General features: G+C 40.9%; 3 protein-coding genes across 3 annotated transcripts in view; all 3 read right to left on the minus strand.

Moving 5' to 3' along the window:
- LOC136442362 (U6 snRNA-associated Sm-like protein LSm2) overlaps positions 1-22,434 on the minus strand; it is a 223,136-nt gene extending 200,702 nt beyond the window's left edge. Inside the window, exon 1 of the mRNA XM_066439175.1 lies at positions 22,430-22,434. Coding sequence (XP_066295272.1) covers positions 22,430-22,432 — 3 coding nt within the window. The 5' untranslated portion in view covers positions 22,433-22,434. The remainder of the gene's footprint in view (positions 1-22,429) is intronic.
- Positions 1,083-27,209, minus strand: LOC136441924 (large proline-rich protein BAG6-like). Its single transcript, XM_066438485.1, has 28 exons — positions 27,096-27,209; positions 23,811-24,028; positions 21,992-22,063; positions 21,222-21,359; positions 20,584-20,766; positions 19,679-19,884; positions 19,201-19,324; positions 18,486-18,659; positions 17,646-17,693; positions 16,804-17,050; positions 16,017-16,106; positions 15,530-15,676; positions 14,921-15,052; positions 14,184-14,417; positions 13,335-13,582; positions 12,620-12,707; positions 11,445-11,668; positions 10,581-10,866; positions 8,796-8,962; positions 8,230-8,283; positions 7,091-7,199; positions 6,318-6,448; positions 4,910-5,104; positions 4,120-4,242; positions 3,603-3,725; positions 2,869-2,976; positions 2,198-2,359; positions 1,083-1,735 (listed from the first exon to the last, which is right to left on the minus strand). Exons 3-28 carry the CDS (start codon positions 22,034-22,036, stop codon positions 1,637-1,639), a joined length of 3,885 nt encoding a protein of 1,294 aa, XP_066294582.1. The 5' UTR covers positions 22,037-22,063; positions 23,811-24,028; positions 27,096-27,209; the 3' UTR covers positions 1,083-1,636.
- Positions 23,793-27,213, minus strand: LOC136442059 (large proline-rich protein BAG6-like). Its single transcript, XM_066438662.1, has 2 exons — positions 27,096-27,213; positions 23,793-24,028 (listed from the first exon to the last, which is right to left on the minus strand). Exons 1-2 carry the CDS (start codon positions 27,211-27,213, stop codon positions 23,793-23,795), a joined length of 354 nt encoding a protein of 117 aa, XP_066294759.1.
- Between the last annotated feature and the right edge of the window lie 29 nt (positions 27,214-27,242).

Here is a 27,242-nt window from a genome sequence, read left to right on the forward strand (position 1 = left end):
TAGAAAGTTGGCAAAGCATATAGACTTGGCGTACTGGTACATTTGTATATTGGACACTTCTATACTAATTTTCTAACAGAAAAATCAAGACGTGTTTCCATTACATTTTATTTGTGCTGACGATGCTATAAATGACGTGCATATTGTTTTTTTTAACGTAATGACAGGATGGCATGTTCACATATCACTTTGCACAAAAGTAAACATCAGTTAAACCAAAATCATGTCATTTTCTCGAACATATTGAAAACAAAAAAAGCAATGGTCCCAACAGATACGGTCTAAAATAAAAATAAACAACAACAACAACAAATTATTTCAGTAAGAAATCAAAGTACATGTACATGTATGTGTGGGCTCTAAATTTCATTGTCAGTTTGAACACTTTTACCATCATATCCTCACTTGCTTTGTATTCGAATGTACACCAGCTTGTGCATTCTCATCTTTTAAAAATAAAACTTACTGGTGTACTATAGTTTCGGCATTTGCAGCTTTTTTGGCCCCTTTCCTCCCATATGCAACAAGCATTCAGAGAATCAAAATACCAGCACCACAAAAAAATTGTGTAAATATTTCTCAACAGTATGACATTGTCTTTATTTCATTTCTTGCAAATGTTTATTTCTGGCAGATCTCTGATATACATGTAATAGCATTCAATCTTAAAAAACTACAATAAATCCATATTCTGTAGGATACCATGTTGGATTTGGGCTCAGATTGTAATGTTTGGGTAAGGGTCGAAAGAAGGTTTGATCCTCTAATCTTCAAACAAAAAAATGCTGCTAAAGGGGGGAGGGGGGTGGATGAGCAAGAAATTTCATTTTAAGCTGGGACACAGGTTGAACTAAAGGGAATTCCAGAGGGCGATTACCTTCTAAACATGTAAGGTTCCCCTATGGAATACTTTACGGCTCAAAGCTGAATAATGACCCTCTTGCATGTCCTGATGAATTCTAACATTACTGTTACCACAGTAAATTTTACCATACTTTTACCAGACACTTTCACTTTCTAGGCAGAGATACATGTCCAGAATGAAGTCTTCAACATGTATAATGTATAGTAAAATTACTAATTAGACATCATGTCATTTGCATTTTCTCCAGCGTAATCTTTCTCCATACAACCCGTTAGACAACTACAGAAGATGATGAGTGACACACCTTTGGCGACAATTAGCTAGATGTATTTGAACAATGAGCGTTTTTATGTAAGAATGTGTCGTTTTGTTACAGACTTAAGTTTCTGATTTATCTTTTAACCTTATCCCAGCTAAGGGCTCACCTACACACCAAGTTAGTACTTGTGATAACAAGTACTGATTTAAAATGCTTACCATCCCTTGGTAGCAGACCTATCTAAACAACCATGTTGTGAAATGCCTTTCCTGTACAATACTTTCAATTACTGACATACATCTGTTTATATGTGTTTACTTACTGTAACAGGGTACGCTTCCTTACAACGCAGTGCTTTTTATTTACAGTGTTGGTGTTTCCCAAATTCCTGATTACCGTAGTTGCTAAAGCTTTCATGCTTGTAGCATTTTAAGGCATTTGGAGCAAAGGGATGTATGTATAGATACAAGTAGCAACTGTTTGATTAAGATGGTCTCTACAGAGAGATGTTTCTATGGATTGTCCTCTTCAAAATACTTGTGAGTGCTGGGGAAACGTTCTGCTGTGTAGTTGGGGTCGTTTCTCAGACGGCGTCTAACACTGCTACGTACCTGTGAGAAATCAAGTGTAACCATGTAGTTAAGTTTTTAAACTATTGCCTGATAGAAAGCGTTTTCATGTGATGTGGTCACTGTGTCTGCTGCCATGTTGGTGTCTCCATTTGCATTTCAGTGATTTATAGCTCCAGCATTTCTGGACATTATGATCCTGTCAAATAACCAATATCAAATGCCTTCAGCCCGAAGAAGAAAATACCAGACGAATACTAAAAAACTTCTACAAAAAAATGCAGTATATGCTCGAGCTTTGATCCATATCAACACCTGCCTGCTTCAATGACAAATGAAAGAGAGAGAAATTCTCTGTAGAAATGTTTGGCAAAAAAAAGAGCTCTTTTTCTACTAACTTGCCCTGAGATTATGCATATGTGACCCAACCACAATCAACATCTGTTATATTCCAAACTAAAACAAAATCACTACTCAAACATAGTCTTTCAATGACAAAAGTACCTGCTGTTCATAAGCGGCATGCAAGGTGGCGCTGTTCTCCGCCTCCTCAGTGAACTCCTCCATACTGGTGTTGGGCTGGACCCCCGAGGACAACACGGCCTGCTTCAGGGCCTCTGGGACGACCGACGACATGGAACCGATCTCCCTTCCAGCGTGGGAGGTCTGGTGTTATCATGCATATGTAAGAAAATTAAATCAGGGTGTACACATAAGAAAAAGAGTTGGAAGATCTCATACCGCCATGGAATATTTATAGTTTCTTGCATGTCTTGTCTGAAGTTCATTTATTATGAAAATCTTTTAAAATAACATTCCCTTTATACATTGATCACTTCCTGTTACTCTATGGTAGACGTGACTAGCTAACGGAAAAAATATAACTGAAAACACAGACAGACCAAAAGCAATACCTCCCCATGAATAAGTAACCTTTTCCATTGACCCTACGACCTGGACTGTCTGTCATGTCTGATGAACAACTAGTCTAGTTCAACCACATTTGAACTCTACTTTCTGACACCCTCGCAAGTTTCCAGTGACACCATCCTCCAGTTCATTTCCTGACACTCTACTGACAGTGTATTCAAACAGTTATGGCACACAAGATCAAAACAAACGTATATACATTGAACACAAGAATCAATAAGCAAAGGTACCCTGTGTGTTCCCACCTTTCTTCTCTTAGCAGGGATTCCTGTGGAGTAGGCATCACTGAATGGCGGCTGAGGTTGGAGGTTTCTCTGAGTTTCAATGTCCCTCTGTATGACTGGTACCCAATCCTGCAAAATAGAAAAATCTAATATTTTAGATTCTACTAGTACATTTGTATAAGGGACAATGTAGGAACAATGTTATTGTAAATGCATGTGTGACAATATCTGATTCAGTACAATTTTCTACATCAATAATTACTGAAATGTTTTTTCAAAGAAACCTCAAACAACAGAAATGTAGAAATGTATTACAAATGGTGTTATCATGGGGACAACTAAAATATTGATCTACTCACTGCAGGTATAACTGACTGCCATGGCAGGTCATATTACAAATGGCATTAACATAGTAACTAGTCTTCCACCAATGGGAAACTACAAAGTTGATCTACTCAATGGAGATACAACTGACTGCCATGGCAGGACTTTTTGCAAATAGTGTTACCGTGGCAACAAGCTCTCCACCAATGGAAAATTAGAATATTGATCTACTCACAGAAGGTACAACTGACTGTGCCAGAGCAAGCCTGATTACAAATAGTGTCACCATGGCAACAAGCCCTTAACCAATGAGAAATTAGAAAGTTGATCTTCTCACAGCAGGACTGCCATGGAAACATTATAATTACAAATACTGTTAACATGGCAACAAGCCCTTAACCAATGAGAAACCAGAAAGTTGATCTACTCACTGCAGGTACAACTGATTGCCATGGCAACCCTGGGGCTCCTGCTGGCTCCTCATCCTCATCCATAGCCTCAGGTTCGGGGACACCATTCAGGGAGGCGGCCTCCTCACTCCTCCCAGCATTCTCCTGGGGGACGAAACATACATTGTTCAGTGGGGAAGGGTACTGTAAATTTGAAGTTTGCAGGGACTTATATAATCAATCAACAATAGTGGGAAAATGGAGGTATTTCTCGTATCTAAAGTTAGTTTACAGTGGACACACACAGTGTACTACTGAACAAATATTTGTGGTATGATGATTTTTCAATAGAGAGATCACTGCAAAAACTGTAAACACAAAACCACCACAACGAGTTACAAGATTTACCGTAATCTTCAATGTTTCACAATTTGCTCATGAAGTCAAGACTGATGAAAAAATTGCACCTTTCTGAATGGAAGATCTTCAAAACCACTGTGCAAAACAACATACAGGCAATGATGATCTGAAGTGTATACGGATATATTTTTTTGCATACCCGTGGTTGGCTTTCTTCAGCATTTGCTCGATCTCTTTTCTGCCCATGGCAGCTCGTGACTTCCTCAGCCCTGGTAACATCCTGGGCCCTACTGTCTGGTGTAGGAGTAACTTCCTCTGCAGCCTACATGGTACAGGGGAAACTTTATCATCACAACACTGTCAGGATAATAATGCTGCAGTATCTGAAAATACTGCTAGGTGGCCCAAAATTCCAAGTTTCTTATTAAGGACCTCAATAACTACCCAAAAAACGAAATTCATACAAATCCATCTAAAGGATCTTGAGTTATAGGTGCAAGCACACAAACACAACCAAACACACAAACACAACTAAAAACCTGTTTTACACAGACACATCTGTAACCTACTGTAAGTTCAATCTGTAAGTCTTGAAAAGAACAAAAAAAATTCCCTCATAGTCAGGTGCTTGTCTGTTTCATTTCATTTCATTTATTTATTTATCCAGGGACAAACTTGTCGCCACTAGGGCGACTTTCAAAGTACCTGTTTGACATAGCTATAACCTACTGTTACTTCCATGAGTCTTAAAAAAAATATACAAATGTTTCTCACAGAGCCAGGTGCTGCAAGTGCACTGTCAGGTGCTGTATTTGCACATTTGTCAAATATTCTGTAACTTCAATCTGTAAGTCTTGAACAGAAAGAAAAAGATTCTCACAGTGCCAGGTGCTGCAGGTGTGCTATCAGGTGCTATTTGTTCCACCTGTTTGACACAGCTGTGACTTTACTGTTATTTCTATAATGCTTGAAAAGAAAACATTTCTCACAGTGCCAGGTGCTGCAGGTGTGCTGACAGGTGCTGCCTGTTCCACCTGCGCCGGCTGTGGCTCTCTCCTGACATAGTAGTGCTGGATCTGGCTCTCGGGGACAGTGACAGTCTGCATCAGGTTGCGCAGGTGTCCTGTGGACATCGTCTGCATCCAGGTCAGGATGGCTGGGTTCACCTCACCAGCAAGCACTCTCTGGTACAGCAGGGGGAGGAGGGGGTAGTTTAAAAAAAAGAAGTTTTTATTGGTCAGAAATTACCCCCAATAACAGCCTTTCTAGTGCTGAATTGATGCAGGGTTTACAGGTTTCACATAATACACAACAGATACATATTTTGTGGAACTGTCGCAAGGGTCTGTGCGGCTGCCATTCAGAACCACCACGTTCAATACGACCTTCCCCAACCAAGTAAGGTACCCATTTACACCTGGGTGGAGTGAGGAAAGTCGTGTAAAGTGCCTTTCCCAAGGGCACAAGATCAGTGACATGACAGGATTCAAACCCGGGACCACTTGGTTCTGAGCCGAACGCTCTGCCATTGCGCCACATGACCCCATAGTTGTGAGTGCAACTCACTGTTAACCACATTATGATCATAATGAAGAACTAGGGTTTTGTTCAGTTGTTCATTCAGACCCTTAGAGTGCCTAGTGGCACACAGGGGAACAAGCTTCCTTGCTGTTTCAGTTGCAGGGTATACAGGGGGGTATACAGGCCCTTCCCCTTTAAGGTGCTCAAGGCACGCGACCCCCATCTTATGTCCCTTCCAAATGACGGGTGCAGCCCAACCAAGATTTCTTGAGCCAGGATTTGAACCGGAATCTCTCAGTTAGACACTAATTGGAATCAGGAGCTCAACTGTGAAGCTGCTTCAATTGACCTACAGGGACAGCCCTGTGACTTAATTTTCTTTTCGCCTTGGAGATTTTGGCTTACTTGATCCTTTCTTCAAGAACATCTTTGCAACTTGACCAATCAAATATTGTACACAAATAATGATCTAAAGTGGCATCTTGTGGCGCAATCGGTAGGGTGTTTCACCCAGAACCGAGAGGTCTAGGGTTCGAAACCACTGGTATGCCCCGATGTTGTGCCCCTGGGAAAGGCACTTAACATGAATTTCCTCACTCCACCCAGGTGTAAATGGGTACCTGACTTCTGTTCGGGAAGGTCGTATTGAGGTCCCCTACTGGGGCCGAATGGCAGCCGCCCAGACCCTTGTGACAGTTCCACAAAGTGCAAGTGTGGAGCAAATATGTATCTGTTGTGTATTATGTGATTGTAAACCCTGCAGCAATGCAGCACTGGCTGCCATTGCATGGGTAATTTCGGACCAATAAACCAATATTATTATTATGATTTAATGAAATTCTCACTGATCAATGTTGTTGAACCACTGATACACACCATCCTGCTGTTGACGATCCTCTCCACCCCTCTCAGTCCGTCCGTTATACAGCTGGTGGTCAACCGCAGCCATTCCTGTACAGCCAGACGACAGGCCTCGAACAGTCGCTGCGCAAAACCTGCATCATCGTCTGAAAAGAACATTAAACAGCTTTCAAAAAACCTTTTCATTGCAAATACTGCATGTTTGGGTACTGACCAAAAATCTATGAATGAAAATTCATCTTAGACAATTTCTATTTTCACTCCAAGCCATACAAGCTCTTGTATCATCTTGGTTGATGTGAACACAATGTATGTGGATCAATACTATTCTATTCTATTCTGATCTATTCTATTCTATTTTCTATTCTATTCTATTCTATTCTATTCTATTCTATTTTCTATTCTATTCTATTCTGATCTATTCTATTCTGATCTATTCTATTCTAGTCTAGTCTAGTCTAGTCTGTTGAAAGGAAACGAAAGTGATCTCGATCCAGTTTAGCTCATTGAAGAGCTATTCTTCCACTGGTTGTGACAGAGAAGACAGACACTATGTACAGTATTTACAGGTTCATTGTACCAGGGAAATATCCCTAGCTCTTTTTGACACGCACAATGAACAGTGGACTACGGCTTAACATCCCGTCCTAAGGACTATGACTAGTAGCGTGCACGTCGGGTAAGCGACACAGCCGGAATCGAACTCACGGCTTCTAGTTCCAGAGGCAAGGCCGCTCACCACTGGACTATGCACGCTACGCAAGGACAATGTTGAAGTGATTGCTCACCTGTTGAGTTGGCGATGATGTTCATGACCCTGTACATGTGATGTCTGCAGAACTCTGTGTGTGTCCTCACAAGGTCAATGTTGTCACGACCTTGAACTTGAGCATCGTTCTGACAGGGAGAAAAAAAACGATTGAGCTCAGATCTAATTCTAGATCTAATGAATCAGATATAGATATTTTATATGCTGATTCCGTACCGGATTCAAGTAAAGCACTTTCCAACAAGCCTTTGATCAGTCCTCTGACCCTTCTCAAGCTGAAATGACCTGATGTGTATGTCACGTGACCTGAGCTGATGCTTTGGGTCATTTTAACTTGAGAAGGCTCAGAGGACTGATCAAAGGCTTGTTGGCAAGCACATTACTTTTGGTACGGAATTAACATGTAAAATTTTCATAAAGTCCATTAATGTCACAGATGAACTTTGATTCGGATATTCACGACTATGCCGGTGTGCCTTTATTGAAAAAAAATGGCATTCAGCCTATCGGCTAATTTTCATGTTATATTGAATGAGGGAACTGAAATTGAATGACCAAAACCAAGATGTCTTGGCAAGAACACCGTATTTCTGATGGAACTGGTTTGCTAATTTGATTTTGAGACTGTTCAGTGTTAAAGGCATCCAGAGCATTTTATGAGGCTTGAAACTTGACTTCAAAAAATCAAATTTCTTGTCATTCCTACACATAATAAGTTTCAATAACACTATACCATTACATATCGACATTAAAGGAGCAAAGATACGATGTCATTATGTGGTGAGAACTGATAGAAAATCCAAGCCCTAATAGACTGATCCTGACTGTCCATCACAATTAGCGGTTCGACCAATGAGAGAGTGACTGCATGTCCGTCAAATATTTGCATTTTTATGTTTTAATTTTGCATTTCTACGTTTTGACGGAGGTGGGCGGGCTATGGTATCGGTCTATTTACACTAGGCGCGTGAAACTAAAAGGTCACCATGTAGCTTATTTTTGTGCCACTTTTGAGCACTTTTGATAAGAAATCCGCACACAAATGTGGTAAATAGTGGCATTGAATGTCAATTTCATAAAGGTTACAGCAAGTAAAATATTTCCAGTTTTCAAGCCTCATAAAATGCTCTGGGTGCCTTTAAGACAAACCATACTCACGATGGCATCAGTGATGTAGCACTGCATGCTATCCAGTATCCTACCAACAGCCGCCTGGAAGAAAAAAGAGAGTTCCAGTTGGTTACAATGTCAGACAATGTTTTCTCCAAGCAAGGTTGTCTCCAGCTTTAAATTCTCTTCCATCCCACTCAGTGTTTTGTATATTCTCATCAGATCTATCGTAGAGTGACAGGAAGTGATACATTATGTAATATTTACCAAAAACTACAAGTAAACAAGACGTAAGAAAAACTCTAAACTCTAAAATGATTATATAAATATTTCACGGAGGCATGAGTTGTTAGACCCGCAGCATGCGACTTTAATTCACGATATATTATTCAGGTTTTTGCAAAGTCAGTCACAGTTCACTGTCGCATGTATGTTTTTTCCCTATGTTTCTACAATGTATTTGCAATTAGCCCACGGGCATGAACTTGCAATAAAACTTCATTCGGTACAAGGCATGCCTGTAAAGCAGTGTGTTAAGCACAGAGCATGTCTACCCTGTATAAAGAAAACAGAAATAAATGGACATAAATAAATAAACATCCTCTCATTCTTACCTGGATGTTGGCCTGTGTTGGGGGTTGGTCCTGAAGCTGACGGGTGACAAACTGTTCCAGCTGGGGTCGGACGTTGGCCAGCGGGGCGGACTGACCAAAGAACAGCCTCATGAGGTCAAGGAAGGTGAAACTACTGGTCAGCAGCTGGAACACTTCGGCCAGGAAACCTGGTGTTTACAACAGAAGCATATCGTATTCACTCAGAGATAAACTCGTACATATAAAAACAAACATTTTAAAAAAGTTTTATGTTATCTTCCTTTTAACCTTTAACTTTATCGTTTGACAATTGTATAGAATACAATGTAAGGCACTTTCTTTACTTCACAACAATTCTAGGAAACTAATCTACTTCACAAGAGACTATATGTAGTATGGGATGATACCATATACTGGTACAGTCAAACCTGTCTATAGCGGTCACTCAAGGGACTGGCGAAAACTGGCCGCTATGGACAGGTGGCCGCTATGGAGAAAAGGTCGATTAATTGACCTCCAGTGACACATGTTTTCTGTACCAACTGAGATCCATTTATTCACAGTACAGTACACATGTAAAGATTGCATAGGTAAGTCACATTTCAGGTCGCTCTTTTGATGGCTTTTTTTCTTTTCAGAAAATTGCAATAGCCCAAATTTTACATCATATTGATTTAATTCATATTTATTTTGAAGCTTTTGGTAAAGTAATTATCCTCAGTGATACTTTGCAGCAAAATAAATTTACCTCCGTAACAGCGGTGTCTTCCGTTGACCTTTGTGCTGCTCACTATCAGCGCCATTTTGAAAATCGCGCGAAAGCCTGAAGCACGTTTTGAGCACAATTTTGGATGAATTCCCGGGGAAAACGGAAATTGGGCCGGTATTCGAACACTTCGCGAACTTGCCGCATCAGGTACATGTGCGGGTTGTATTTTCCAAAAAGCTGCCGTAATATTTGTCCAGTCGAAATGTTAGCCATGTGAAGAAAATTATGTTTGACTTCGCGTCAAACCATGGATTTTCTAACAAAGATAAAACATTTTGGTTTTCTTTATTATTATCCTATCCAGTTGAGTCCACATAAATTTGATAACGGCGTGAAAAAATGAAGATTTTTAACCCGGCGTGCGGTGGCGATGCGGCTTTACCGGCGTGCCGTGACCGTTATCGGCAGTGTTACTGTACTCGCGGGACCGAAAATCGTCTGGCCGCGACCGCGTTGGTCAGGTGGCCGCTATAGCCTAATTCTTAATGCTTATGTCAATGGGAAAAATCCAAGGAACCAACAAAAAGTGACCACTATGGGAAGGTGGCCGCTATGCAAAGGTGACCGCTAATACAGGTTTGACTGTATAGTCTTTGGTAGAATGTCTGACACAGATTCTTATGTACTTATGTACAGGTAAGAGCTATACTTTTTTCGTCTTATTGGAAGATCATTGTTGATATTTACATATATCACACAGTCAGAGCTTTGACTGTATATGAATTTCGCCTGATTTTAAAATCACACCTATTTTTTGACTGAAAATCATATTCAAGGAAGCTTGGTGATCTATCATCATCAGCCAATCCACAAATGATCATTGATAAAAACCAGGGCATAGTACTCCCTAAAATGTCATCTACATACGTACAGCTTGCAGACTTGACAGCCGACTGATTTTCACGCTGTGTGACATGGTCTTTGATAGCATTTGTTTGAACCTTTCTTTATTTGGTACGGTAGCTCAAATAGGCCTGCAGGAAGGAATAGTGTAATAAACAAAAAGTATGATTTGGTACCAGTGCAGAATTGTTTACCTTCTTCCTCCTGAATGTTGTACTCAGGGCTTATCCTTGTCAGGAAGTCGGCGATGGTCTCCGCAGACGGCTGACCCACCGCGGCCTGCTGCATGAACCCCCCGATCCCACCTATCAGGCTGTGGAACGTCTCGTCAGACACGCCGACTCTCGGGGGCGGGGCCGGGGGCTGATCACTCTGATTGGTTGGCTGTGTGCCCGGGGAGGGTTCCGTGGTGGGACTGCCGGCCGTCGTTGTTGTTGTCGTGTTTGTGGAGGAGCTAGACATTGTGGACTGGGACCCGGCCTTGGAAGGGATAATAGATTTAACAACATTTAACCTTTAGCACACTGAACTAGCTGTTTGGCATCCCATTCTCTATTGGTTACAGAGTTAGGCAGCAGGGAGAAGGTTAAGAGTCAACCCCATATTAACATGAGAGTTCAATTAGCATGAAAGAACAATATAAGAAGGTAAATGTTTCATCTAATGGAAAAAAGAGGGTGGCACACATATCTGTTTCCATAACTCTTGGGCCATACAATTTTGCAGTTTTTAATTGCCATAAAAAGGGATTGTGTGGATAGAAGTTGTTGGCAATTCTTTTAAATGATGTGGGGTAAATGTGCTCAAAACAGTATGAATGATATCAGTACACTTCCCATGTAAGACACATATTTTTACATTAGCCACATTGTAAAGAAAAAACTCTATGTATATTTCTGTAATTTGTATGATTTTGTAGCCTTGGAAAATGTGTATATTTTGTGTTATGTATTTATCTTTATAACTGTGTCTGTGCCATGCATATCTTTACTTATTTGTATGAAAATTGAATAAAAAGAACATGGTAAAAAAACTCCTGATTGAGACCATAATCTTACCTCCCTGATCCCATCTTGCACGACGTCTTGGAACATGGCTGAGAAGTTCTGTGCAGCCTGGGTCGTGGCAGGGGGCGGGGCCGCGGGGGGCGGGGCAGAAGGGGTCGTACCCCCCGCAGAGGAGCCAGGTGGATGGAGGATGGAGTTGAACATGTTGACTAAGGTCTGGGGGTTCAGGGGCTGGGGTCCCCTGGGACCTGCAGCTGTACCAGGGGGGCCTTGGGCTGGAAAACGTATATTAACAATGTAAAATGTATATTCATAAGGATACTTTAATTTCAAATGTCATTTTCCGAGGTGCGACGAGGTTACAGTTGGGAGTTACCACAATATTCAAATAATACAGGAAATTCATACTACTGTAAATGCAGAAATGTTCGCGGTGGGTTATTTTCACGGTTTTTGTGGCGACTGTTTCACCACGAACTTAAATCCCCCGCAAACATTTATGTCCAATACCGCAGCAGTATATGTGACTATATCGCTGCCGTGAACTTAAAACCACTGCGAACACTCCATATTCGCCTTACCGCAAAATAAAAACCACGCCAACTTAAATGCATCTACAGTATGATAACTGTTTCTCAGGAAATATGTCTGAAATTCTCTAGTTTTTTTGGTTTTTTTTCACAAATAGTTTGCTATAACTACATATAAACACAGCCGTAATACAGTCAAACCTGACCATGAAGACCACTCCGGCAACTAAAGAAATATGGTCTTTGAGGTAATTATAGACAGGATTCGTAATACTTGTGTCAAAGGGAAAAATCATCTAATCATAAATTTAAAGGACCACCACATTGGCCAGGTGCTCCTTACAATGGCCAGGTGGTCCTTACAATGTACATGTATGTAGAGGTGTACAGGTTTGACTGTAGTGTGCTATTGTCAGGTTTGACTGTACTGTAGAATGCTATTGTCAGGTTTGACTGTTGTGTGCTATTGTCAGGTTTGACTGTAGTGTGCTATTGTCAGGTTTGACTGTAGTGTGCTATTGTCAGGTTTGACTGTACTGTAGTGTGCTATTGTCAGGTTTGACTGTAGTGTGCTATTGTCAGGTTTGACTGTACTGTAAAGTGCTATTGTCAGATAAAACTATAGTGTGCTATTGTCAGGTTTGACTGTGGGGTGTTATTGTCAAGTTTGACTGTTATGTGTCAAACATAACTTACGATGTAGATACGGGTTCTGCTGCTGCATCAGCCCCTGTAACACTCCCTGTATCATGTCTCCCAGCTGTCCGTCACCTCCAACTCCACCCTGGGGAATAAATACATTGTACTGATGTAAGCATTCATTCAAAACAACATTGTACTTAAAGCTGTTTCTAACATTCTGTAATACTTGTGCCCATAATTTGATAATAGGTAAGTTTGGTTAAACTTATAACACTGAAGCTTCAGCTGTTTTTGGTACTTGAAATGATCTGTTTAATTCTGTATGTAAGTATTCATTCAAAACAACATTGTACTTAAAGCTGTTTCTAACATTCTGTAATACTTGAATGTGTTCTTAATTTGATAAAAGGTAAGCTTGGTTAAACTTATAACACTGAAGCTTCAGCTGTTTTGCCTTTTGGGTACTTGAAATGATCTGTATAATTCTGTATCTGTATAAGTATAGCTGCGCAGCAACAGTAACATCATACTGAATGACCTGTCACACCTAACCTTCGCACATCTAGCTACAAGAATTCTTTAAAGCTATCTTGTGAGGACAGCTCTGTTACAGCACTTGGTGGCAACAGTCCCACTTACCATTTTTATGAATACAAATCTAAGAAAAGCCATTATAAAAACAGTAGAAGCAGCTTTAAGTTTGAGACATATGAGATGCTTTTGAAAACGATTTAGAAAGATGATAAACATTGATGTTATTGCAGCTTACTTGTTGCTGTGGTTGCGGCGGCGGCGGCGGGGCCCGCGGCTGTTGGTTCTGGTTCTGACGGACCACGAGAAAGTGGCGAGAAGAGCACGGCAGGAACGGGTCGGTGGGGTTGAGCGCGACGGTGCCTGGGACGGCCATGGGGCCTCTGCCCGGCTGCCCGGTGGTGAAGCGGGGCAGGGACCGACCCATGTTACCCGGGGGCTGGGTGCTGGGTCTGCCCGGGGCAGCGGTGCTAGTTCTCCCATTCCCTGTGAACAAGATACACAAGATACATACAAGATAACTTTATTGGATGTCGCAGTGTCGCCACTGAATCAAAAACCAATGTACAATCATAAAAACCATTTACGATAGGCGCCGCAATATCGTCAGGTTCTCCAGTCCTTCTCTTTAGTCTGAATCTGCAGATGCTGTCTGAAACGTCTGACTGTTTCAAAATTTTTGCTTGAGTAACTGTCTTTTGGAGTACATAGCCACTTAGTACTAGTGCTAAACTCAATGATGATAAGCTAGTTCATGGTTTGAACTGCACATGCCCAAGGTCAAAGGTGAAGGCCCCTAACTTTCAAGCAGTTTTTTTCTAGACCATGCTTAATACAAGTCCACACATGTTGTGTTTATGTCTAAGGGGTCCACAATGCATCACACTGGCATGCACAGTTCAAACCACAAATCTGCTTATTATCATTAGTGTGAACCTGTGAATAAAGTTAGAAGGGTCCACATGATTTACATTCTTAAAGAAAAAATCAAAACCTTTTTTTGATTATCGTGTTATTGTTAAGAATCCCTTTGAAAATTCCTCAATCGAGGACCCTCAAAGATGCAATCCTCAAGAGCAAGCCTCACCGGCTGGCTGCTGTGGTGGCTGCTGTCCTGACTGCTGTCCTGACTGCTGTCCTGACTGCTGTCCTGGCTGCTGACCTTGCCCCGCCATGTTTGCCGCAGCCGTGGCTGCTGCGGTTGCTGCTGCGGCTGCTGCAGTAGCTGTGGCTGAGGCGGCATGCTGGGACACCTGCTGGATGATCTGCTGCATGAGCTGGGGCGGGGCCATCGGTATGGTCCCTGTCGAGAACCTGGCACCTGGGTAGTAGAAAAGAATCAAGTTAGACAGTGGGGTCGTATGGTGTAACGGCAGGGTTTTGGGCCCAAAACCCTGCTGTCCTGGGTTCAAATCCCCTGACGCCACCGATGTTGTACCCTTGGGAAAGGCACTTTACACAACTATCCTCACACTACCCAGGTGTAAAAATGGGTATATCATGTGTGGGTCCCGACACCAGCCATAGCTGCCTGTGTTCCACGTGTATTGCACCGTTGCAATTCTAATAAAATAAAATAAAATAAAATAAAATGAAATAAAGTTACAAACTTATATACACCTACTCATGATCAATAACTTCCTGCCCCTCTTTTGAATCTCACAAAATGATTCAATCCTTAATCAATGATCCCCGCTTTACTGTTGCTTCAAAAAACAACTTCCTTCCCCAAAAGAAATTAAGTGTGGTGAGAGCTCACTGCAAAAGCAGCAAATGTAAAACCACCGCAACTATTTCACAGTTATAGTATTGAGACCAACACACCTGCAGGGTTAGTTGTTGTTGTGAAGTGTCTGGTCACGGTTACACTCGGTCCAGGGGCGGAGGAGGCAGGGGGTGCACCCTGGGGGGTGGAACTTGCAGTTGAAGTTGTCGTGCTTGTCCCTGTAGGCACTCCTGCAATTACAATATACCGGTATATCAAAACTTAGATCCAGCTGAAACATGGCTCTGTCTTTGAGGCATCGCCAAAAGACTGGGGGACTCTATGGAGGCCTGTTGAAATCCCTGTAGACTCACCTGCACTGTATATCAAAGCTTGGAACCAACTGAAAATTGTCTCCTCTCCTGAGGTATCGCCAAAAAACTGGGGGACTCTATGGAGGCCTGTTGAAATCCCTGTAGACTCACCTGCACTGTATATCAAAGCTAAGAACAAGCTGAAAATTGGCTCCTCCCCTGAGGTATCGCCAAAAAACTGGGGACTCTTAAACTGCTAAAACAGTGACTCATTTACCTGTGGAGGCCGGTTGAGGTAGACACAAATGCAATTATATCAAAACTAAGAACCAGCTGTGGAAATTGCTGAAAATTGGCTCTGCCCCTGTGGCATCACTAAAAAACTGGGGACTGCTAAAATAGTGACCTGTTTACCTGTGGAGGCCTGCTGAGGTCCCTGTCCGGGCGGGTGGATGGTTGCCGTGATACGGTTGATGTAGAATCCCTGAGGACCCATCTCCAGCATCACCAGGGGGTCAGAGGGCGTGCCCCCTCCTCCAATCACCTGTCGGAAGGTCGCACCTGGGGGGGATTATTTGTTATGTAGCAATCAGAACATGCAACTCATCAACTGTCAAAGTGGCATACTTTCTGCCATAATGATAGTCCTTATTCAATAGCCACTTCACTCTTTGAACCTTATAATAAAGAAAATCCTTAACATGTTCTCGAAGCTAATCGAACTGTCTCGCCATAAAAGTCATACACAAAGGTACCAAAAATACATTACATCATGAACTTCTTGTCAAACCATCACATATAGCTTCAAATTGGTAGGTTCCTTTAATACACTTAAAACATAGTGTGTGTAGAGAGAGAGGGAGAGAGAAAGAGACTGAAATGAAAAACTGCTGTGTGATACCTGGTTGTCCCTGGTTGGTCTGTGTGGTGGTGGTGGTGGTCCTCTGCTCTGTTGTCTGGGTCTGAGTCTGGGCACTGGCTGATGGGGTGCCTGAACAGGGCAATGTACCATAATTATCTCACAGTTCCAGCACCGCAAGGGATTGTGTGTAAGGTCAGAGGTTAAGCCCCATCAGGAGCAAACAAATATCCATGTGGAAAGTTGTAGAGGGACCTAAAATTTGACCTTAGACCACACTGCATCATGACTGCGAATGTGCCCTTGCAAATCTCAAATGGTAAACTTGTAATATATATAAAGAGAACAATTCAACATACTGGACAAATTGTAACATAAACATATATCGCTCGTTCTCATTTAAATGTACACATTTTGTAACTTCCGTTACTGTTTGAAGTAAGATGTTCCTGACATTAACATTTGCCACATATAAGGTGCCAAACTGTCGTTTTTATGACGACTTAAAACTTTTCTGGCTTTTAAAAACAACAGTTTGGCACCTTATATGTGGCATATCTTAATGTCAGAAACGTCTTACTTCAAACGGTAACGGAAGTTACAAAATGTATACATTTGAATGAGAACGAGCGATATGTGCAATTCCAAGACTTCTGCTGCGTGGAATATAAGAATTGTACATGCAATTTCAACATATAAAAAGGCTATGCAAGCACTAAGAGAAAAGCTGAAGAACCACTTTCCCCTCAAACACTGACAAAGAGTGGTAGAGAGTAAGAGAAAGAAAATTAATAAGTTTCGTAAAAAAATTGGATTGAAAAAAACCAACCATCTGTTTGAGTATGGGAAGAAGCCAAGTCATTATTGGCTGCTGCTGCTGCTGCATCCTGGGAGCTGGGCGGTGCAGCTGTGGTATCGGGTGCATGAGCAGTCTGGGTAGTGGCAGAGGACACCTGTGCCTGAGGTGCGGGCGGAGTCTGAGAGGTGGCCGAGGAGGTCTGGGGTACAGCAGACGTACCGGTCGACGTACGGGAGGTAGCGGCGCCCATACCAGGTGCGGATGTAGTAAACGTGGCCTGGAAAAGGACATCATCAAATCACAAAAATTCAGTAAAAAACATTTCTTCATAATTCTAATGAAAACCATCAAAAATAATAAGGTATTCAGTATTGCATCTTTCAAATTGTCTATTCAATGTCGTTGATAAGTACATCCGTGACTCTTTGTATCCCTATTGGATCACACATCTTGGCCGTCTAATCTTCTTCTTCGTCTTTGGGCAAACTCAAAGAGCAATGCTTGAGATGAAGTGTAATGCTTTTTTGATAGCTAATTAGTGCAATGCGGCTTCACTATGACTTACCTTTATACTAGAAGACTGTCAAGAAATATCAACATTTTACACTGGTATGTATACATTTGGGTTTTTTTCCTTTGAACTGAGCCACCTATATTGTACAATCTAGTCTAAGACAATTATTCATTTACACATTACAACCCATACCTAACATGGCCTCGTGTTTTGCTCTGTGCTTTGATCATTCATTGGAGATGACTTGCAAGCATAATTCTACAACTGTACCTGTAAACCAATCCTTCTGACAATCAATTGAAACAGAATTTTTGGGGTGGGGTATCTTTTTTTTCTTTTACTCCAGTTACCAACTGACCTGATTTTGGAATTGCTGCAATATCGGAATCCGTATCTGGCTTGCAGTCTATTGTTGTGTGAAAAACACAGTTTTAGAAACATACAAACTCCAATAACACAACATTTACCTGTAAGTAACACAACGAAAGCCAAGACAGAAGGATTAAAAAAAAATACAAATAAACAAGAAGGAAAGCAGGCAATCTCAACGTTGATACAAACAAACGTCAAAAGAAAATGATAAAAATAAAGTAACAATTGGTAGTCACATAGACTTTCTAGGAAGAAGTAAAACACCAAAATGTACCATATTCATTCTGTTAATACATGTTGGACATAACTTTTTTGCTAACAGGACAAGCACAATTTTTCCATTAATTAAACAGCCTTCTGGTATGTCCTCTGTCTCAATTTTTTTCTGGAACATTTTGTGCATACAGTATTTCTATATGCACAGTAGAGTACAAAACAAATATCATACTATCCTTCTAATCATATCCTTATATAGTCTTATAGTCTAAATCTCATGAAAAAGACTGTCTGCACATAAATAACAGTAGCCCTTTTCGTATGTCCGAAACTGCAAAGTTGTTACCTGCTATATGTCTGGACCATATGACCTGTGAGGTGTAGCCAAAAATGACTTCACTAAGGAATTCATTAGGAATTCCTCAAAAGTGACTTCCCTAAGAAATGCATTAGAGCACTTTCTCACATCGGTGGAATTTTGAGAAAATCTTCAATCTTTGCCCAAAAGTAGGCTTTGCCCCAGAGGTGTCGCCAAAAAAATTCTCTTTCCTACCTGTACAGAGGAAACACCAGAAGGTCTGGTTTATGAGCTACAGAAAAACGACATTACCTGTACAGGACCCATCATCTGGATCTGTGGCGCGGGCGGGGCACGTAGGTAGCGGGGCGGGGTGCGACTCAGGTCCAGCATGATGTCGGACAGCGAGTGGTAGGCGTGGGACAGGTTGTGTAGGATCTGGGAGATGATGTTCACCAGGCGCTGATTCTCACGATACTCCTCAAACTGTGGGCAGAAAATACATCAAGCCACCTTTATTAAACATTCGTGATGATTTGATATAAAGAAAACGATGAAAGTACATACAAAATTTTGTTGTCTTTACTTGTGGCAAAAATTGTCCGTTACAGTAAATTTTGAAATGTTCGCGGTGCACATTTCTTTTCAAGTTTGCAGAGACTTCCTATTGCGGTCTCTGGTCAATGATTTCGCTGTGGAAAGGCCACCACAAAAACTGCAAACATAAAACCACAGTGAATATTTCAAGATTTACAGTAATCACTGCATCCTGTCCTGTGAACAGAATTTCTGAGATCTCCTCTGGATATCATAGATGTTATCTTAAATCATTCATATACAACAGTCTCTATGTACATGCACTTAGAATCTTGATATAGCTTGTTATGCTGTCCATCTCAAAATTCCATTGTAATGTAATGTCTTTGTCAGCAAGGCTAGCCCTTTGTAATAGCAACAGGCTAGTTGGGCAGCCCTGGCTGTGTGTGCTGAATAGCCAAACCAATAAATAAATAAACATCCTACGCACCTGTCCCGAGTAGTCCACCTCGTTCCGCAGGATCTGGCGGTACCGCTCCATGTGCGGGCGCAGACGTTCGTTAAACGCCTGGATCTCGTCAAACACATCCGCCAGGACGGCCGGCGCGGGATGCCTGCAGGAAACACATGGGTGTGGAATCTGTGTTGTATCCTTTTCATGTCATAACCGCCCGAGAAAACATTCATTTCAAATTCAATGCGAAATTAGCCAGCACTTGAGAAAATCTGGTGTCCAACATTGTAAGAACAGCAATTTTAACGTCGGAATCCAGTGTTCAAATTTGTGAAGTTTCTCTATTAACAGTTGCCAGATTATTGAGCCGGGAAGTGATCAGAGCAGCAAACTACAATGTATTTGTGAGCAGAAATTTGTACCGCCATAGCTGGTTGCAAACTTCCAACTAGTCTTTGTACACATGGTTTATAACTGAAGAGAAACTGAGATAGATGTTGTTATGGTGGCTTACTGTACTCCTGCCCGGTTGGTCCCCTGGGGGTTACTGGTGCTTGTTGGGGTGGATGTCTGGGTGTTGGCACCTGTAGCACCTGGCTGGCTTATGTTGGATGGCCCAGTGGCACCTGTAGCGCCTGGCTGGCTGGTGGAGGCTGGTCCAGTGGCACCAGCTGCTGCAGCTGTACCAGCTGTAGGATCAGCTGCACTAACTCCAGTCGCCTGGTATATCACAATACAAATTTACATGTGGGACTCTTTTTCAGATTTGAACCTTAGTGTTGTTACCTACTGACAATTATGAATTTTGGATATCCATGAAAATGATGTATCTCTTTGCATATATACATGTATGTCAGAATAGAGGTTGCAACTGGTAGAGTTCCTGAGTCTGTAAAACATATTCCCTTGAAATACAGTAAGAATTTTTCAACTTCAATTCATGTTTCATCCTTTAGATCAAAAGATTGACTTGAAAGTTAGGATCTATAAATGGGAGACCACCCGAAAACATTCATAGCATCCTGATCACAGTCTCTGTTGACAGAGAGACTCTGATTGGGACTCTACTGGGAGAATAGATGATTCTGCCAGATCACAATGTCTACCCTGACAATTTTTTTTCTCAATTTCTTAACATAAGCACTCTGAGGGCCCTGTAACACTTGTGCGTATATGCAAGTCCGCATGAGTCGCGTATTAACACGTTTTAGGTTTAGGTTAAGTTTGCAGCTGAAGAAGTAATTTCTTTGGTTCGATAACAAGGCTGCACAAGGGTGGGTCAAAGTAGGAAACAACTTCTTCCCTGCAAACTTTACATAAACCAAAAAAATGTTTATGCGCAACTCATACGCACTTGCAAATATGCACAAGTGTGACAGAGTTTTGAAGCTAATGTAATAATCATGCTGTACTTCTGACCTGTGTTTGAGCCCCCGTCTCTCCGGGTGTGGCTATCTGTGTGTCCATGGGCTCCTCTGTGCTGGCAGTGGTAGTGGGGATGGACTCGGCATCACGTGATGTCACTCCGGCCCCCTCACCTTGGGACGGCTGTTCCCCCAGACTGGACGGGAGGGAGTTGGACCTCTGTCGACCTGGGGGGTTCTAGAATAGAGGGGGAGGTCAATGAAGTAGAGAATCTACTATGGCATGGCTAACCTGGAATCTAGACATTCTGAGTTCGTATCCCTAGTACCGTAGGTCTCGATGTTGTGCCGTTAGGAAAGTCTCTTTACAGTAATGTCCACACAGGTGAAAATAAGCTTGAGCTAGGGTGCAAAGCGGAGGTCCCATGCTAGAATCCTTCCTAGTGCGAGTGGTTCAAACCTTACAGTCTGGCGACCTTTCACCACGAACATAAAACTTAAAACCATCGCAAACATTTTGTCCAATACTGTAGCAGTATGTGACTATAGCACTGCCGCGAACTTAAAACTACCGCGAACACTCCATTTTCGCCTTAGCACGAAATAAAACTATGTGAACTTAAATGCATTTACAGTATGCCTAAAGGTGGTTTACTGGTTATGCAAAACAAACAAACAAACAACAAAACTGACCTCCAGTCTGTTGAGACAGTCGTGCGCCTCCTGGATCATCCTCTGAGCCTGATCTATGCGCAGCTGGGACTCACTCTGCAGCTGCGGCATGGCAATCTGTCCAAGATTAATGTGCACATCTACTGATGACCCATCGGGCTGGGGAGAAACCAAAAGCCTCATATTTCCAACAAATAGTTCTAAGAAAAAAAAAACTACTCCAAAAGAATGTTGACAAAAAATATTACTCCAACAGTACGCTGACAAAATATATCATATACTTATCTAGTACAAAAAATGGTATGTTTACCTTTTAAAATGCAAAAAATGGTATGTATACCATTTTTCAGTTCTAGTTAAGTATATTATATATTTTGTGCTGTTTCTAATAAGAGGTTATCATAAAATTGATAAAGCATATTTAAATGAGTACATTCTGCTCAAAACATGATTTAAACCTTTACAAGAATTCTGCATTCTTGCCAAGAACATTTAACGTTGAGACCTGTTTCACTACACATTTGTAAAATTTTTGAAAATCCAGTATGCTTCATCAAGGCATTCCTGTGTGATAGTAAGACAACTTACAAACATACGTTGTGGAACTGTATGGATGTTTTTGACAAAAACAGTCCCAACCATGCGTCTTCTCCTGTATGCTTATACCCTAGCTTCCATCACAATGTACAGCATACACTTTTGACCTACAAATCATGGTGGTGTCTAGACTAATCATAAGCTCAGGTTATTTTCATAACGGTACTGAATAAAGATTTGTGGGTGAGGCTTACCGAGGCTCTGGATGTCACTCGAGCGTTCCTTCCCAGATCACCCATACCTGACAGAACACTCTGTACCACATTCTGAAAATAAAAACAAGACATGTAGGCATAACCAATGGTTTCAAACCACAATGATGTATGTCAAAGTTATTTCCTTTAGTACACCCAAGGACGGGTACACCCCTGACATGCAATTTTTTTCATGCTTTGATATACACATGTAGTTGATACTCAAAAATTTTATAACTAGGTTTTGTATTATCACAACAAGACACCTGCCATAATACATGTATTGGAATTATGATGAATATGCAAGTTTATCAAATCGTCCTTGTAATATTAACAAGTGTGCGGAGTGTTTGGAGCAACCAAGTGACAAAGATTTGCAGTTGCTATTTGCTACTATTTTCAATTTTTTAACTATGATTAGCATATTTCAAATTGCTTCATCTTGATTTTTGAACTGTTTTGTCATACCGTTGATAGCCTCATGATTGTTTTATATTTTGTCCATCATAGAATGGTTGAAACTTTGGTCTGCCCGTTTCAGCAACTTGATAATGGACCAAAATCAATGCATTCACAGATGTCCTCTATAAAGAGTGTGCGGCTTACACAGGAAATGAGATTACCTTCATGGCATCGATTTCATAAAAACAAGTTTTTAAAGCTTAAACATAAGGAAACTAGAGTTCCACGACCTCATACCTTCGCCAAATGATTTTAACCTTTATGACTGACGTATTAGGAGTGTTTCTCATCAATCATAAATCATACCAGTTCATTGTCTTAAAATATAACATGTCCAAAGTATGAGCTGAACAAATTTATCATCAATTATGCAAATGAGGCCCTTATTAGCATAATTTGATTCAACGATGCTCACATTCACATAACGTCCCGATGCCACAAAAAAGGATTAAATGTATGAAATTGCCGTCTTTTGCCAGTGTGGAATAATAGAAGTTACTCATTAAGTATGCAAATAAGGCCCACATTTGCATATTTTCTATCCATCAACAGTCCTCTCTTCCTCAGTTACAATTTGAATTGTCATATCATGGAACAAAGCAGATTTTTAAAGTTGCCTCATTGATTATGCAAATTAGAATCTGATTTGCATAATTATCGTCCAATCATACTAAGCATCACAAAAGCTATCCACATACCAAAAATCATGACCATCCATCAAGGCCATCATGTTATAGTATTTTCTCATTATTTATGCAAATGAGGTCTTCATTTGCATAGTTCATATCAATTAATATTTTTCTCTTCCCCAGTTACATATGTCACATGTTTCAGAGTCCTATCATGGAATTTGGCGGATGTATAAACTTTCCTCATTAATTATGCAAATTAGATACTGATTTGCATAAAAAGTGTCTAATCATGTACATCATCACTCAAGCTATCTACCTACCAAAAATCATTACCATCCATCAAGCCCTTCTTGAGTTATTCCCTTTCAAAGTCAGACGCAAAACCTGCTCCTGCAGTTCCAAAAAAGCCGCTAGGGGGCCCAAACCCACACCACTTACTCTCTGTCCAAAGATCTATCTACCACTCAAAAATAAGTTCCATAGCATGTCCAGAACACGAGATATCAAAAAAGGAAGTTCCGCTGCAGTACCGTAAGAAGCCGCTAGGGGGCCCAAAATCTCATCGTTTTTAGGTCTCATCAAAACCTACCAACATACCAAATATCAAGACAATCCATTAAGGCATTCTCCAGTTATCCTGTGCCACTACAAACAGACAAACAAACAGACAAACGCTACCCTCTGCATAACCTTCTCGGCGAAGGTAATCAGAGTATAACACAAACCTGTATCTGGTTGGGATCCACTACATCTGCTGGCAGGGTGAAGGCACCAATCACAAAGTTGTTGCCATTCCTGTCTCCTCCTTGTGTCGCCCCTGCTGATTGGCCGGTGCTGGAGGATGCTGATGTGGATGTGGAGGATCCGGCTGATGATGATGATGTCGGGGGCTGCCTGGGGGGCGGGGCTCGCTCCACCAGGTGAATCACGTTACCATGGACATCTGTCAACAACAAACAAATTTGTTAAAACTCTTGTTATGTTATATTAGTATTTATCTATTTCCTGTGGCATATTTTTGTGTTTGGAAATGAATAAATAATGAAAACAAAAAACAAAAGAACAAATACACAAAACTTGGGGCAGACGTTTCCTGTGACCCCACAGGAAATGAACGATCCTGTCTGATAATTACCATATTTACCATGATGCCTCAGGATATAAAGAAACCTGTGTGATAGCCACAGTGACCTTTCCAAATTAGTATTTCTTTCATGTAAAGACTTAAAAAGAAAAAATCTTTTTTTTTTTTAGTCGTACCTTTTTCAAAAAGCAACTATTGGTACTCTGGTCTTTGCCTTGGACATGGTTCATGTATTTCTCTTTATCAAATTATTATGCTTTAAACATAACACAATAGAACAAAGTAATAAGAACTTCCTAATGGTGATAACAGTTTGATAGTTCTTCACATGGAAGTTATTTTTCTGGGCAAAACTTTCAGACAGAGGAATAACATCCAGTACACAATGATGCGAGAAGTTCCCGAGAACTGTTGCTCCGGCAAACATTGGAAATGGCAGCAACCCTAATAGTAATACATACTGGCCTTTTGTTGGTGCTTCATTTTCTGAAACTAGCTACCCTGAGACAGAGGTCTTTGTCCACAAACTCCACAGGAAAGCAAGGCTATCTGCCTATAGCCTCCTTGGGGAAAGGGACCATTACAGAGAGAGTTTATGTCGTACCAGACCAGGCCACAACCTGAGGCTTTTGTAGCCATGCTGTGAAGTGTCTGACCAAAATGTATGCTTGGCCGAGAAACAGGTTCACAAGGTCTCCCTACAAAAATACAGGCCAGCCACGGAAGACCCAGACATAAACACATTACACCCTGCAGCTGGCCAGAAGTGAGTCAAACATTCAACCATCTCATGCATATTCATGAGCACCACTTCCTACACATGGGATGTGGTGTAGACTAAGGGCTTAAAATATCACCTGCATATGTAGATAATTGTAGGTACAATTGGTGTTGTGCAAGTCCCTCTGATATCTATCCGCATTGATTCATCATCATGTACGGCAGATTTTTTTGTTCTCAAACCTACCTTAGTTCATAGTTTGATGAATACAAAAAAACAGGCTCAAAGTTTAAGATGGTGCCATGAACATAACCTGTGTGGTATCCGATTTACTGCAGGGGCTCCAATATTCGCTTCCCTAAATAAAACATCTTTAAATTTCTTTTTTTGATAAATCTGATGGCCACCACAGCAAGGCTACCATCATGGCATGAACACTTTTAAAAACATCAATTTGAAATCATGAAATCATGAAATCATGAAATCACGAAATCATAATTACAAGAAAAAAATGAGTGGTGAAGTTTATGTGGTGCATGCATTTTGAATATTAGTATATCACCAGTGTAGGTGTGCAGGATTTCAAGCACTGGGTAGAGAGATCCTTTTTCTATTCTTTATTTTCTTATTTTTTGCGTTTCGGCGCATGCGCGCCGGAACGCATTGTCCTGGCTTTTACCTTCAAGCAAGGGACCTTCAAGGAAGGAACCAGGGAAGCTTGGTTCAACACTGTGTCGCACACAATAAGACCTTATATGGCAATACGTTCTCAAATCCTTGTATAGCCGTTGCCTTATATGGCAAGAGAGCACGAAAATGCAGGCAGGCTAGATTTGCATGTGACACAGGACGGCGACCGCATGTAACTGCTACAACTGTTCGGAAATATCATTGCATTGTGGTTTCGGACTTTGATATCCTGGAAAAAGGACCATATTACATCTATTCCACAAGATTGCAGAAGAAAAAAAATGATTTCGTCAAGAAAACGACCAAAAATCGGCATAAATGATACCATATAGTGAGGTTATAGCATTACGTCCAGAATGAATAGTTACGTACCGCAGCTTGGCCGATCTGGCAACGCGAAGCACTTCGGACCCAGAAGATCCGGGTTCGTCTCCGTGCGTGGATTTTTTTTTTCTTTTTAGATATTGAATATCAAAAATATATATTGATATTATATTAATCTATCAATATCATATTTATGAATATCATTTTTTTTCATTAATAAATAAAGAAATATTTTATATTTGTTATTTTTAAATATTCATTTAATATATACAAGGCCTTTGTCTTATGAACAGGACTTCATAGATTCCAAACCCGGCATTCGAATTTTTCTGTTCATTGTAATGGAAAATACCGTGCAGCGGCTCCTATGCGCGGTAAGATGATTCTTGCAAAACACTCGCCACTAAACTTCTATCCCCGATGTAAACAGAGGCTCTTGATGTTGTTTGCAAAACAGCGATTCTTTGTTACAGTAGCAAATGCTCCATTGTTCAGTATCGACTTCATTCAGACAACACGGACGTGGAAAGTGGCGCCCCTCGGCACAAAACTATGGGAATTTTCATGAATTTTAGCAAAATTACCCAGGAAAATAAGGAAGAAATGTTGTAAATGCGGAAACCAGAATAATACGGATGAGGTAGCTGTTGATTTGTTTGACATTTGGTAGTCATTTTAGATAGAACCTTAGCTGTTATGAACTTCTATTTCACTTAATTACCATAGTTCTGATGATTCAATGGTGCTTTTTCAAATTTTATGTTTTATTGCGTGCCATGTACATAATTACATTGATAGCTTTTATAATGAGCCTATTATACATTTTACAAATAAGTACAAGTTGTAGGCCAAGACCAGCTTTTTCAAAAGCACTTAAGTTAAGTGACGTAACTTCAAAATTGCTTTCCCCAATCTGCCTTTCTCTATTAAAACAGTACTCATTTCCCAAAATGACAATTTTTCTTATAGACTGAACAGCCCTTGAGTGACTTCCTCTGGCAGATTTTACTTCAAGTAAAGGGAAAAGACAATTCACACTTATAAACGTAGCCGAAACGCCAGCTTTTTTTAAAAGCTCTTGTTTTATTCAACCAACAAAACAAAACAAAACAAAGACAAAAAACCTCCCAGCAGAAGTAAAAGCATAATGTATTAAGTATTCATTTGCACATGATAAAGAGAGGGTCTTACTGTATTCCTTCAGTTTGGTGTGGTCCTTCAGGACACGCCCCTGAAAGATGAGTCTCTGCTTGTCTGCGGGGATGTTGACTGACTCTGCGATTGTCTCCTTGAACTCACGAACCGTCATCTGCATAACATTTTGCAAATCAATGTTAA

The sequence above is a fragment of the Branchiostoma lanceolatum genome, chromosome 9, assembly GCF_035083965.1.
Source record: "Branchiostoma lanceolatum isolate klBraLanc5 chromosome 9, klBraLanc5.hap2, whole genome shotgun sequence".
Lineage (NCBI taxonomy): Eukaryota > Metazoa > Chordata > Leptocardii > Amphioxiformes > Branchiostomatidae > Branchiostoma > Branchiostoma lanceolatum.

Excerpts from the sequence above, each read along its gene's own strand:
- LOC136441924 (XM_066438485.1), bottom strand. The coding sequence starts at position 22,036 with ATGGGTGATCTGGGAAGGAACGCTCGAGTGACATCCAGAGCCTCG. Across the intron at positions 5,105-6,317 it reads GGATCGTCAACAGCAGGATG|AGAGTGCTTGCTGGTGAGGT; the intron begins GTGTGTATCAGT and ends CTGCTGTACCAG. Across the intron at positions 4,243-4,909 it reads CACCTGCAGCACCTGGCACT|GCTGCAGAGGAAGTTACTCC; the intron begins GTGAGAAATGTT and ends TGTACCATGTAG.
- LOC136442059 (XM_066438662.1), bottom strand. The coding sequence starts at position 27,213 with ATGACGGTTCGTGAGTTCAAGGAGACAATCGCAGAGTCAGTCAACATC. Across the intron at positions 24,029-27,095 it reads CACCAAACTGAAGGAATACA|ATGTCCATGGTAACGTGATT; the intron begins GTAAGACCCTCT and ends TGTTGTTGACAG.